General features: G+C 44.5%; 1 protein-coding gene across 1 annotated transcript in view; it reads left to right on the plus strand.

Moving 5' to 3' along the window:
- FAT3 (FAT atypical cadherin 3) overlaps positions 1 to 14,456 on the plus strand; it is a 663,645-nt gene that overhangs the window by 476,239 nt on the left and 172,950 nt on the right. The window contains exon 4 of the mRNA XM_059412525.1: positions 5,124 to 5,185. Coding sequence (XP_059268508.1) covers positions 5,124 to 5,185 — 62 coding nt within the window. The remainder of the gene's footprint in view (positions 1 to 5,123; positions 5,186 to 14,456) is intronic.

Consider the following 14,456-nt stretch of genomic DNA (forward strand, 5'->3'; position numbering starts at 1 on the left):
GGTACAGTGGCTGGCACATAGTACTCAGCAAATGTGGGATACTATGAGGAGATCATTTCTGCATCAATTTGATAGAAACCAGGATATGGAAGACTATGGAAATAGCCACAAAGCCTTTGTGTGTAACATTAAAGATTAAAAAGCTGTCATCAACAACAAAAAATAAAAAAAGAACAGGCTGTCAGGAGTTGTTGTAAACACCTTCAACATTCAGCATGAGAGAGAATTCCAGAAATTGGAAAGACCTTGAAATTACTCAAAGGATGAAATAGAGCGTTTAGGTCAGTTCAGCTCCCGTGGTTTGGGACCATTATGGCCACTCTGTATAAAACAGCTTTGAGCATTCTGGAAGTTTCTTTCAAACAAGTTCTGCTTACAAGGTGCTAGCTTCTATGTTAAGTACCAAGAACACGAGATGACTAAGATCTCTTTTTTACCCTTTTACTTGTCTCATATTAGGAACAGTCCACTAACAAACAGAGCCACATATTGGGTGCAGTGATAATAGTATTTGCATGTTGAACAACTGTGACGGGTTCTCCCCTAGGTTCCCGAGATCAGCAGGTAAACTCCCCCAAATCTCTGCCTTCTTGAAACTGTGGTCTAGAAGGGGATCCTGATGACAGATGGGTTACCCGAAAAATGCTAGAGGGAAAATCAGAAGACTTTGTGGAGAGCAATGTGTGAAATGTTTGGACGGGTGGTGAGGGGTTTTCCAGATATCTGGGGGTGGACGAGGAGCAGTCGAGAGCAGAGGAAATGGAGTTAAGAAGGACAGACTTAGTACTAATTGTAGCTTACAGGGCTGATCATTCTAATTGTGTTTTTTTGATACTAAATGCAGTTTCCAACAGTCCTGGAAAATTATGCTGAAGTAGCGAAGACCCACATTGCTGCAAGTAGCACTTAAACAAAATGTGAATGTCACGACACTTAGATTACACAGCTGCGACCCAGGACACCCACAGGGAGAAAAAGCCGGGAAAAGATGTCTTCCCACAAGTATGGCTTCTCTGACCATAACTACTTAGAACACTGTATGTTCTCTTTTGAACAGGAGTGACATTTTCGTGCTCAGGCTTTTTCTCAGAGAGATTATGAGAGTCCCCCGTCTCCACAACAAAAAATCAAAGCTAGTCATTTTTAACGTAATTGCATGGTTTCAGCCATATGCTCCCCCCGCCTTTAGTGAGTATCATTCACTTAGTACTGGCACAATTCCCCTCCTAAATTGGAGGTTTGCATATGTAATTATATCAAATGATGTGTTTGTTTATATCTCCGAACCACATTCAAAAGCTCGCCTATGATTTATCTTTGAAATTCAATTTCATCATGTCAGTCCCCAATTTACTGTGCCCAATGGGTCTTCAGTTACATGTGTGATGTCCACGCCTCTCTCCTGCTGAAGTTACACAATGGGATTGCCATCCACCATGATGCATCAGAAAAGCTGAAGAGAGAGAGTGTGCTCTGTTTTATTCTCTCCTCTTTTCTAAGGCCCAGCTACATTCAGCGACCACAGAGTTGTTAAAAATGAAGACACAGCATTGGCTATTTTGACAAATTCCTCTGGACTGTGAGGATGGCTCACCGCATTCCTTTCTGACTGAAAACCACTGCTGCTAAGGGCCAGAGCTCATCCAAGTGTGTCTCTTTAAGAGAAGAGAGCTCTTGCCTCTTCTTAGTGTAGCTGGTCCCATCTTCATAACAAGGATTATTTCCTAGCACAAATAACTACCAGTTGTAGCTTTAACCCCAAAACATTCTGTTCATTATTTTTATGTCTCTGACTCCCTGTGGACACACCCGATTACACCATTCATCTCAACCCCTCCCTCTTCATGCCTAATTCCTAAAGTAATGTCTCTGTCCGGTCATTCATTTTTTTTTAAATGCCGGTCTTCTCCAAACATGAGGGGCTTGTTAAAAATCTAAAAGGCAGTTTGTGATCTCATCCTGATTTTTAAACAGCTTTACCGACATGTAATTTACATGCAATGACATTCACGCATTTCAAGTATACAATTCAGTGGTTTTCAGAATCCGTGTGGAACCGTGCAACCATCACCACAGTCTGTAATTTTAGAGCATTTTCATCACCCCAGAAGAAACCTTGTCCCCACAAATAGCATTTCCTGTCCACACCCTACCTCATCTGATTTCCCGCCGATTTTCACTTTTGACTTAGATTTTTTTTTTTAACCTGCCTTTTACCATCTCTCTGTGAAAATAAAATGGAAACACAGGGAACTAAAACCTACAGAAGCTTTCCTGCCTTTCTTCCAGAACAGAGTCGGCTTGGCTTTGTCATGCTCCAGGTTCCCTGTTGTGTGTGTTTCAGAATTTTCAGGAAGGCTGTCTCTTTCTCGGTTGGCTGTTAAGTATGTGAAAAACACATCCCGGGATGGAGATGACAGGAGTGTCACACTGCTCCCTCAGTCCTACATAAGCATTATGCAAATAAGTGGCTTTCCTTGGAAAGGAAGGAAGGAAGGAAGGAAGGAGGAAGAAATCACCCTAGCACGAATCAGGAGAGGAAGCCTGACCTCTTCCCTGTGCACAGCACGTCACGGGGTCCATGGCTTCCTGACCCAGTGAGGACGTGACACAAGTGTTCTCAGGGAGAACAGAGGGCAAAGGGCTCTTGGTCTTTTGTGCCTGCAAGAGCAGCAGGCAACCAGCAGAGTGAAGGCTGATGGCCCTTTCATCCATGTATAGCGTCCCTCTAATAAGTGTTCCTCATTCCCATTGTGACTTCTCACAGAGGATGCCCCCTGAGGAGGTGCTGAGGTTTGCGAAAGCCTCCCTTCCCTTTCCGAGAAGTCAGTTACTTCTCATTTGGACAGTGCCATTGTGACATGTGACCCTGTCGGAAAGAACAGCCTGGAAACGAAGGAGTCAGATTTCTGTGTGTGACGCCCCTTGGTGTGACCACACTGACCCTCAGTCAATCTGAACCAGAGAGCTGTGCCCCGCTTTATTCTTCCTTTATCACCTCAGCCACTGGGGCACCCACACCATCTCTGTCTCTCCCACATTCCTCCCCAACCCTCCCCGCACCCCCCCAACACACTGAGCCAGATGCTAAAGCAGCTCGATGCATTTCATTCTTGGATGTGGCTGGGCAGAAAAATTAATGTCAATAAAAAGTCATGCTGAGATTCAACAAAGGAGAGTGGAATGGCACAGAGCCGCCTTTCAGATTTAGAGAACCTGTTCAGGCATCGTCCCAAGAGACCTGGACACTGTAAATGAGAGGTGGACTAGGGCCCAGAATCTGAGTTTTTGAGTTTCCCTGGAGGGGTTCTGATGAGCAGTGAGGGAAGAGAAGTTACTGATTCTGAAGTTACTGACTTCAAAGTCTTGATACCAGTCTTCTCTCCAAAATCTCAGACAGTAGCTCATCTTTGTATCCCAAGAGTGCCTAGCGGTGTGCCAATCCCATGAAGACACTCCGAATGTGGTTTCAAATGAATATGAGAAGCCAGCACCCCTGGTCCACCTGCAAACATTCTCCTGGCACACAAAACAGTACCTTCCTGAAGAAACACGCTCTAAGTCTGCAGCAAAACTGGAGATTAGAAAATAAATAATCTCCTCTATAGCAGCTTTTGTCAACTGAGCATTAATGAAGTTCCTATTCTTTGTTAGAGGCCGGAGGCTAGGGGGACAGCAGGGCTTCAAAATAAAAAGGCAGAGCCTTCCCATGAAGGAACTCTGTCAACTTGTCTAGTGGGGAAATACACACATGTGAACAACGGATTCTAGCACAGAGCAAAGAGCCGTGATGGAGGAGTGAACTGGTTGTTTTGGGACACACCAGATGGACACCTAACCCTGGAAGACAGGTCACCTCTCTAACATCTGAGCTAAATGTAAACCATCTATAGGTGAAGCAGTGGGGGGTGGGGCATGTTCCAGAAAGAATTGATGGGAAGGTAGATCATTTGTAGAGTGGGAACACAGCCTTCCCTCCCATGGGGTGTGTGGGCAGATGAGAGCGAAGGAGAGTGGGGCCATTTTGTAAAGAGATACGCTACTGTCAGTGGGATTTTATTTTGATGCCCATTTCACCTCTTGGGGCCTCTTCTTGGCTTTCTCTAGAATCCACATGCTCCCACCTACCAGGTACATGTAAAACAAAAGCTAGAGGTCTTGAGCCTCTCAGCAGATCTTGGTAAAATGCCTTTTCCATACTTCCTGTACCTCACTCATGTGGGGAGCAAGCTTGACATGCGATTTTCCCTGCTCTTTTCTGTCCATCAGCACAGGTCACAAGATCAACCCAATCCATAGTCTCGTCTTCAGGGACGGTGTAGCATCAAGAAATGGAATATAAATTTGACCTCCTAATTGCCATTTGACAATAATAATAATAATACCTGCAAAAGACAAATTGGTGTAATAACTGGGCAGCCTTGAAGGTTGTGGCTTCTCATTGCCTTTTCTTTGTCTTTATACTCAAAGGGGTGATTCATTTACGGGAAACACCATTCGAAGGAAAGATATAGAGATATTTCCCATGTGGAACTGATTTTGTGTAAAGATTTCAACACATAAAACAAAATGATAAAATTACAGTGTGAGGTCTTTGGTATATAAGTTATTAAATTTGAAATAATTATGTGTACAAGTAGCTATTACCGAAGTAACCTTCCTTGTCAAGGGTAACAAAAAATTGTATCAGCATTAAAAAGTTAAATAAGAAAGTGCTGTTCCATAGCCTGATTCTGATCAGCATCAACAACCTATTAGCGTTCAAGATCTCTGAAATCTTTAATGAGGTTCTTACTGTAGAGTTTCAGTCATATGCAAATGAATCATTGAAATTCCTTATTATCAGGAAAACAATGGTTCTTCAGTGAGTTTCTACATCCCCAGAGTGATTACAGTATCTAACGGAGGTAAGCAGAACCAGAACAAATTTTTCAGGTTTCCTTTATAAATTTTATTTATAAAATTTATAAGAAAAATTCAGAGACCATCTTGATGGGCACTGGGGATGGAAGAGTTACTGTTCCCCATCAGTTTTGCTTTTCCTTTAACTGGATTTGCTTCCCATGCTCAGTAAGCTACTTGCCCCAGATATTTAAAAGTCAAATATTCTCATTTCTACGCAGGTCTGATTACAACAACTTCAAGGAAATTGGATCGAGAACAGCAGGCAGAACATTTTCTGGAGGTAAGTGCATAGAGGGAACTAGCATTCATTAAAACTGACTTTCACTAAACTTCTTTAACCTTCAGTGTAAACTAGAACTTTAATATATTTGAACTACGGATTCCTAAATAAAGATATCTTTCTTGGGCTGCTTGGTTCTGAAGATGGAGATTTCTGGTACCTTCCTCCCAACACACTCCTATGTGCCAAGCGGGGGTGGTAGAGCGAGCAGCCTTTGCCTTCCTCTGAAAACAAGCATGTCAATCATCAGAAAAGAAGGTTCAGAAGCAGAGCCCTGGAAGCCTCCAGGGCCTGGGATGTGAAGGGAGAAAGAGCCAAAGGGCTGTGATCAGAGCAAAGTACATCATTTGTGAAGACGCGAGTTGCTTTTGCTTCTCATTTCTTTTCTGGGGAGAAGGTTGAGGAAGAGAAGCCTGCTAGTTGATTCACTGCCCGAGACAACTGTTTCTGAAACCATAAAATGTACTCCTATAATTCATTAAGACAGAAACAGCAGCAATATAAACTGTAAGAGTGTTATTTCTGGAGGGAAAGAAAAAAACCACCATAAGGCAAGAAATGAGAAAATAGACATGAAAGAGCTTCATGGAACATTCTTTCTATACATATCGAGTATCTTTATTGGGAAGCTTGGAGCCTGGGTAATATGTATGGCACGGGGATTTCAGTGTGACAGTCTGATACGGAACAGATGACAATGCTTGAAAGTTAGGGCTTTATTAAGGTTTTATCACACATCTGCCCTTCTAAAATGGTCTGTTAGTCCCTAAGAATCGCTTACTAGAATCCTCAGGTCTCACACACACACATACACACACACACAAACACACACACACTCTTCAAATCTCTCCTGGTGTTTTCCTTTAAATCAGTTCACCAGCAATGATTTCTTTAACAAGCCCTAGATGGGGAAGTGGTGCCTAAGGATCCGGGAGCTGCCTGGCCAAGATATCTCGCATGGCTAAAAGCTGTTTAATTGCCCTGGGCCTCAGTTTCCCCTGCTGTGAAATGTGGCAAATAATTCCCACTCCATATACCTCAAAGGATTGCTATTAGAACCAACCCTTATATTTTATATCAAAGTTCTTTTAAAACTCTTAAAGCATTATACATAATAAAGGATTATTATTATTACCACGCAGCACTGTGATAATCCTTTTAAGACATTGCTATCATCTCATAAAGATGAAAGACTCCAGGCTGCCAAAAAATAATTATTATAATTCTTTTTTCAATATCATACCACTGGGCTGCAGTTCGCGTCTGGTCCAGAATTAGAGTACATTTGCCAGAATAATAACACCTTACATTATATTTATGTGCTTTTTTTCTTCGCAACAGAGGCCAGGACTCCTGGGGAGGTGGCGTGCTCATATAGTTGAACCCTTTACCTGCCTGCAGGGGAAAACGAGGGGTTCTCATTAGCTGGGGAATCTACCCGAGGTTGCTTACTGCCTTGTGCCTGGAAAGGGTGGTGTCTTCCGGAGAGGGGAGGTTGGTGCAGAGTGTGACTCTAGGGAAGAGTGTTTTCCAGGCATTTGAATTTACTTCCCAGAAGAATCCTTCGCTGTTTTGCATCCTTTACAGACTTACATAAATACTGTCCAAATACTTCCATCGTGAGGGTAACACCAATGTATCTGGCATATCATTTCCCAGTACCAGATACTAATCTGCCTAGGGAAGTCGTGCCGCATAGCCGCTATCCACCTCCCTAGAGTTGCTGGGGGGGGGGGGGGGGACGTGTCTAACACCCCGTCTGGGATCTGGCACTAAGTAGGTACTCAGTAAAGAGTTGCTGTACCTGTTGCAGTTTTATTATTAGCATATAGTGTCATGATTCCTAAGCCTTCCAAACATCCGACTTCATCTGCGCGCTCCGGAAGAGAGAGTAGTTCCAAGACAGCTGATGTGCAGACAGGAGCCTCAGACAGCAGCCCCTGGACTTGGCCTGGGTCCCAGGGTTTGCCCTGCATGCTGGGGATACAAAGTAAACAGGAAGGGGCAGGAGGGCACATAATAAACAAGTAAAGGCTGTAAGTTCAGAGACAAGCTCTCCGAGGCCACTCAAAGAAGTCTCCACGATAGTGTCTGAAGTGGGAATGGTAGGCAACACGCAATACACTGGTGAGGAAAGCCTCTTTGAGTAGGTGACATTTGGGACATGAAGCCAAGATTCTGTTCAAGGCCAGTGTGATCACCCAGGCCAGTCTGATTTAAGGGTTTAAAGGTGGATCTGGGTACAGGGGGTAGGAAATGAAGTTGCAGAACCCTGTTTGCCTTCTTGTTGTAAGGATGACGGGTTTTTTTTTTTTTTTTCCCTGAGTGCAGTGGAAAGTCAGCAAGCCTGGGTGACGTGATATGCTTGCCCCAGTGTAAGCTACTCAGCTGAGCCGAAATGGGCCGGGACAGGGCACGGGTAGCGGGGAAGACCCTACAGAGCTTCTAGAGGGATCTGCATGAGTCATGATGGGTTTGGATGAAGGCTTTTTAAAAAAATAACTAGAGGAGGCAGGTAAGGTTCTAAAAACAAAAACGTCGACACTTTGCGAAGCAGGTGTCTCCACTTAGCAGCTGAAAATGCAGTGGGAGGCAGGAAGCGTCCACAGGGTGAGGAGTAAAGAACGAAGAAGACAACAATTTAAAAATATCTCCCTGGCTGGGGCCACACAGCCAGCCTCAGCGTTGGCTTGGCGTTCGGAGACTGACTGACTGGATACCCTTTGGTTCTGGTCAACCCGAGCCTTTACAGGGGCTCCAAAGTTACCTAGGTTTCAGTTTGCTGATGTGGCACCTTGGACAGAAGGGTTCCCTCTTGGGCCTAGAAATTGATTTCAACCAGGGTGAAGGCAGTCGGTCAAAGGGAAGGGTCTGCTGATACAAACCCCGTCATGATTCTGGCTAACCGGCAGCACGCTGGCTTTTCTGAATTCTCAGTGTGGAGATCTGAAACACTGGGAGTCAGCCGAACCAACCCGACTAGCCCCAAGCACCCACCGTCGTTCTGCCCGTCTTCCAGGACCCCCATCATTTCTGCTCTTTCTTTTAGTGACCTCTGTGGCTGAGGTTTTCAGCTAATCCCAGCCTTCTTCTTTCTCCCTCAGTCCCTCCATCTCCCCTTTTCTCTCTCACACGCACCCTCTCTTCCTCTTACTTTCTAAATTGTATAGTTCTTCGTCAGGCTACTTTTTTCCTGCATAACTTTGCTGTGATGGTTTCAGTAACATTCCTTTCTTTTTTTCTGGATGGATCATGGAAAGGGTGTTGCTTTAACTCAGTCCTCCAAACACGGAGTTAAAATAGTATCATTCAGAGTACAGAATAGAGTTCTCTGCTATCCACAGATTTTTTTGTAACTGCTGATACATTGTGTGAGTTTTAAGCGCTGGGTGTGGGTAATTAACCTCCTGGAGAGCCTTTAATTGCCAAGATAACCCTATGCTCCTCTTAAACTCATATTAACCTTCTGGCTCTATTTCATATCTCTCCTTCCCAAAGAAACAAAATTGACTCTTCTTGAAAAGACCCGTTCAGAGGCTGACCTGGTGAGGACATTTCTGAATGCGTAACCAGAAGGGCATTAATGATTTGTTTCTAGTTTGCTATCCCCATGATAGAAGGTGCTTCAATTGTATACCGCTGGTACTCTGCCTGTACACTGAATTAAGATATTTAACTTGACCACGTATGGGCCATAAGGGTTTTTGAGTCTGTAAGCATTCACCTTCCATGTCGGATGATAAGACGACTGTGGTCACTATCAGAATCCGAGGGATTTGTTAAAGAAGAGCAGCAAAGAACTGTAGAAAGATTCTCAAGTTCAACATAATCTCCTTTGGTGAATTCTAAGTATTCACTCTTGCCAAATTTGAAGTCTGTTCGATGTAAACATTGGAGTGGTCTTTTGTCCCTACTATAAAATGCACAGATAGGGCATTTTTTAGTTCATTTACTCAAAGTCATATACATTCCTCAACGGCCTTTTATGTTTGTAGCAGAGGTAGAAGGCTAATTCAGGGAAATGTTTTAGCTTAACAGTTAGGATGTTAGCCCCCCTCACTATCAGAGAAGACAGCTGTGAAACGGGAATCATTGCAGGGATCACTGACCCCTTCCCTGGACCTGCAAGGTGAGGATAACAATCCCTAACACAGGTTTGGTGTGAAGAGTCATGGGATGGCAGGTGAAAAGTGCTCAGAACGCGGACTGTCAGACAACAAGGGTTCCCCGAACAGTGGCAGCTGTTGTCAGTTCTCTGTCTTAACTTCTTTCTGTCTTCAGAGTGTCTGTTCTAGGACTTGGTCCACAGGGGGCACTCAAGAAATGTCCTGTGAATGAGTACTACTCTAACAGGCCCTTGTTCCACCCTCAGGGAGGTGATGGTCGGCAGTTTAGGACACCATGAAGTGCATGGGCTTGGAGACAGAAATAATGGAATACACTGCCTCTTTCCATCCACCTTGTCAACTTAACTTTGATCCCCCATTTCCTTATCTTTAAAGTGGGGTTCCATGATCCCTACCTCACTGATGAACCACACAGAGGGCCCGGCACACACAGACACTGCTAAACCATTACCTGTCCCTCCCTCTTCCCCATCCACGCCCTTCTCCCCTTGTCCTCAACAAACACCTTGTCAATTACCTTTCTTTTTCAGTCCTGGCCCCAGTATTTTGAAAAGCTTATTGCAGTTCAATTATTCTTAAAAGATACAGCCACTTAAATAATCCTATAGTTCCGGCTTAATTATGTGTGAATCTTTATCTTGCGTCTGAAAGAGTATTATTTGCCTCCCTTTTGATCTTGAAATGCTTCTCTGTTCAGGGCTGGATGGTTCTGATAAAAGTCTTCCAGAGAGAACAGAGAGCGTGATTTTATTTGCAAATCAAAAAAAAAAGATGACAAGGCTGAGTAACCAGCATAAAGACAGGGGATGGGAAATTATGGTGTGTGTGTGTGTGTGTGTGTGTGTGTGTATTACTTGAAGTAGCCCAGAGAACGTGGTGAGATTTTAGAGTACAGTTGATATAAATAACAAAACACATTACAAAGAGATACACTAGAGCTCTAAGAATGTAAATTATTTATTGTCTGTCCCTTTAACATATCATCCATTGTCCTCTGTAAGGTATATCTCATATGACTATTTTTTCTTCCCATTTGAAATTCTCATCCCTTTTTATAGTCTTATTTTCTGAGTGAAAAAAAAATACTGTTCTTGGGTAAGTTTTTGTAACAGTTCCTCTTGCCTTAGGATGCAAATTGATTTCTTTGGTGCGTGTGCAGTCTCAGTGGTTTCTTCCTTTGGTAAGCCTCTACTCTTGAAATGATGGTAATTTCTGGTGGTGAAGAATTGCAGAGCTATTTCAATTAAGTAGTCCGAAGTTTGATGATTTAACTATGAGAGCAATGGAAGTTTCTCTCATTAGGTTCTTCTTTCTGCTACCTTCAAGAAACTTTGAGGAAAGCGCCAGCAGGCCTTGAAAAAAGATGGTCTATCCCTGTGCAAAAACAGCACAGCACTTGTGGCAGACGTTGGCCTCAGATAGACTTGGTCCTCACTTTTCCTTCTTCCTGTGTTATGCTGACTTTGACAGAATTAATGAAAATTCACTGTTTTTCCTTCCTGTCTTAAAGCTTTATTATGTGCTGATTCTAGGCCTGGCATTGGGCAAGACACCAAGCTTCTGTTACTGGAGCGAGTATGTTTTGCCCACTGAACATCCTTTCACAATGAGGTCATTAGACTCTAACCTGCTGTTTATTCATGAGTTACTGTAGTTAGCTGCTGTCTTGTTATCAAGGGGCTATTTTTCATTCATATCCTCCAGACGCTGCTCCTGCACTATACAGAGGTAGGAGCTAAGACTTAGACGAGAGAGAGCCAAGGTCCCACAGTTCCTTAATAGTCGTGTCCAGGATATGTCTTCTTCTCCTCATAGAACAGTATGGCCCTACACACCCATCAGCACATTGAAATGCGGCCAATGGAATCATCTTTTCCCACTCTTGGATCACAGAACATTTACTGAGCTGTCAGTTCAGCCCACCCTTAAGCATCAGCATATATATGTATGATAAGAGGAGGTTTTCTCTTAGACTCTTTGGTTTTCCATTTGCCACTCCCTCAGTTGCTCCTCTGTGCCCACTATTCTGCCTTCTACTGCCTGCCCAGTTTGAGCAGGGGTTCGCCCTGCTGGCTACCACCCCAACCTCCAGGACCAAGTCCCCCTGAGAAGATGCTGTGGCCAAAATAGCAGAAGAATAGACCAGGCATTAAGGCTGAATTGCCTGTGTTGAAAGTCATAGGTTGAAGTCCTAAACCCCAGGAGCCCAGAAGGTGACCGTGTTTGGAGTCTTAACAGAGGTAATTAGTTAAAATGAGGCCATGAGGGTGGCCCCTTATCCAGTAGGACCAGTGTCCTAATAGGAAAAAGAAATTTGGATAAGGACCCATTCAGAGGGAAAATCATGTGAAGACGCAGAGAGAAGACAGCCATCTATGAACTAGGGAGAGAGGCCTCATAAGAAACCAATCCTGTCAACACCTTGACCCCAGACTTCTAGCCTCCAGGATTGTGAGAAAATACATTGTTGCGTACTCCATTCAGCCTGTTGTCATCTGTCATGGCTGCCTGAGCTCACTACTGCAGCAGGCCGACTTCCTACATGGGCCCACCCCTGCCCCTCTCTCCTCATACCACCCCCTCACAAGGTTATAGAAACGCATCCAACTTTATTTACTGAGGGCAAGGGCAGCTATAAATATTGTACAACAAGGAAAAAACCTCCACATAAATCTGGTCATTTCCATGTTGCACACTCCATAATTATGAGTGAGAAGTATCCCCAAGTTAAAAGTCCTCACTGAAGGCTCCCTCATGGCATGTACTGGTTTCTAACTGCTTCTCTCCCCTCAAGTGGCTACTTTTCTGAGGGCCTGCTTCCTCCACTGTCTGCAGTGAGGGTTTCCAGCCCATCTTTCCCAGAAATCCTGTAGTTTGGCTTAGGAACAAAACCCTTCATTTTAGATTTTTCTAAATCAATGTCATTTTTGTATTTCAAATAGTGCCCCAAGAGGGCTTAAGCAGGCCAACCAGGGGTGGCTTTGAGCACCACAGCTACAGTTAAATAAGGGGTATTGGTGGTAATGGTGGTGGTGGTTTTGGTGATCATGATGGTGTTGGTGGTGGTGATCACGATGGTGGTGGTGGTCCTGGGGTGATGGTGGTGGTGATGGTGGTGGTGATGGTGGTGATGGTGTGTGTGCATGTGTACTTGAGTGTGGGAACATGGGCGTATGAGGTAGGAATAAGGGTTGCAGGTCCCAGTCCTGCAGAAGAGTCCAGGTTGGTGTGAGCTCTCAAGAACCATCTCTTGAGAGATCTTCCCAGCACTGTGAATTGCAAATATCTATATCTATATCTATATCTATATCTATATCTATCTATATCTATATCTATATATATATAGATATACACACACCACTTTATTTTCCCAACTGACCAAACAGTAAGTATTGAATCAAACACACACACATTTTTCCAAGCAAATATTAATTCTCAGAGATAGTTTGTTCAAAACGGAAATTGCAAGAGAATCCTGGGTTGATAATTCAGAGGAACATCATGGGTGTGGATGCGGGTGCAGAGGGGAAAGATGGCAGGTCTCACCTGCCCCTTCCGAAGAGGCTCAGCCAGTGGCAAATGTGGAAGTAGGTGGGCCCAGTTTCATTAGGAAGCCTTGTTTTTTCCAAAACAAAATAAAACAAAAAAATTCCCAAATCCAATTTATATGTCACATCTCCCTACACTATCGTTGACACCTACATTTTTTTAAATACTGTATTGAGCCAATGAACTCCTATTTTTCAACATTTGATAGGAGGGGAAGATTTTGTTTCTTACTGCCTCATAATTTGTAATCCTCTCACGGTAGAGAAATTTACATATATTGTAAAATGCAGTTTGTTTTTCATCATCTCTTTGTCCCACATTTTTTTCACACTGTGCCCTTTGGAGCCCCTCAAAATACAAGAAATGAGCCCAGGGCCGTGTCTGAAGAGCCCCTGTTGAGGTTGGAAATGACGGCATGTGAGTACTTGGTTAGGATCTTAGCTGAGGACCCCCTTCCCACCCTGTCTCCATCCAAACCGAGGAAGGGAAGAGTTCTTTTGGCCCCTTGGATGACATAGAGTCTCGAGGGCGTCCTGCCTGCTCTGTCTGCCCCTGGCAGTTTTGTACGTCTTAGCTTTGCTTGTCTGTGTCCCTGGTTAGCCTCCCCGTGCATAATCTGCAGTCACTTCTAGACGCTGGGAGAGTTGTCTGGAATGAGTCCTTGATTCTATAAATAGCCACCTCTAATTTATCGGTTGGTGAAAGATGGCGTTTGTTTTCCTTCTCCTTAAATCCGAACACTAATTAGTTGAGCAACAGTAAATGAAACCTGTTCCCTTGGACCTGGAAAGGTCCCTCCATCCAGTGGCCCCGCCTGGAAATGGAAATGAGCCGGCTTCTTCAGGCTGCAGGCTAGTGGTGCTGGCGGGCAGAAAGCTCTCCAGGCGGGTCACAGCCTGTTGAGCTGGGCACACAAGCTGCGAGGAGCTGAGGCTTTCTGCTTTGGTTTTCAGTTGTGAATCCTTTTGAAAGCCATGCTCTGTGGTGGCTTCCTTCCTGGGCAAGCGCTAATGGCGTCCTGGGGGAGACAGGAGGGATGGGAGAGAACCTCTCTCCCAGCGGGTCTGGGATCACATCCGGGGCTGATCCCTTCTCAGAGAAGAGGGCCAGATTCCTTGCATGGCTCTCTGCACAATCCTGAGGACTCCCCACCGTGAATCTCACGTCCCAGAAGTCCAGGCTGACTTCTTCCCCTAGCACAGTGATGATAAATTGACCCTCTGCCCTGGGCTTCCGCAGCTCCTTTTCTCTTGTGCTCCCTGGTGTGGCTTTCCTAGTTTATTTTGTGCAGCCCACTCTCTGAGCCACAGAATGATCTGTCCAGTCTGATTTCACTTGGACCCTTCAGAAATCATCCAAGCTTGTGCCTAACACCGGATGCGTATGACCCAGTTGAGCACGTTAAGTCTGTCTTGGGGGAAATAAAAATATAATGACAGCAGGTTCAGAACACGAGATCCCAACTCAAGTGCCTCTATTAATAAAAAGGAAAACCGACTCTGGCTTGCTTCCTGCTGGCTGCAGACAGCTTTGCTCAAGTGAGCTGTTGTTGTTGTTGCAAGACCTTCCGAGTGACTTGCTTGGGGGTGGGGGGG

The sequence above is a fragment of the Mustela nigripes genome, chromosome 1 (assembly GCF_022355385.1).
Source record: "Mustela nigripes isolate SB6536 chromosome 1, MUSNIG.SB6536, whole genome shotgun sequence".
Lineage (NCBI taxonomy): Eukaryota > Metazoa > Chordata > Mammalia > Carnivora > Mustelidae > Mustela > Mustela nigripes.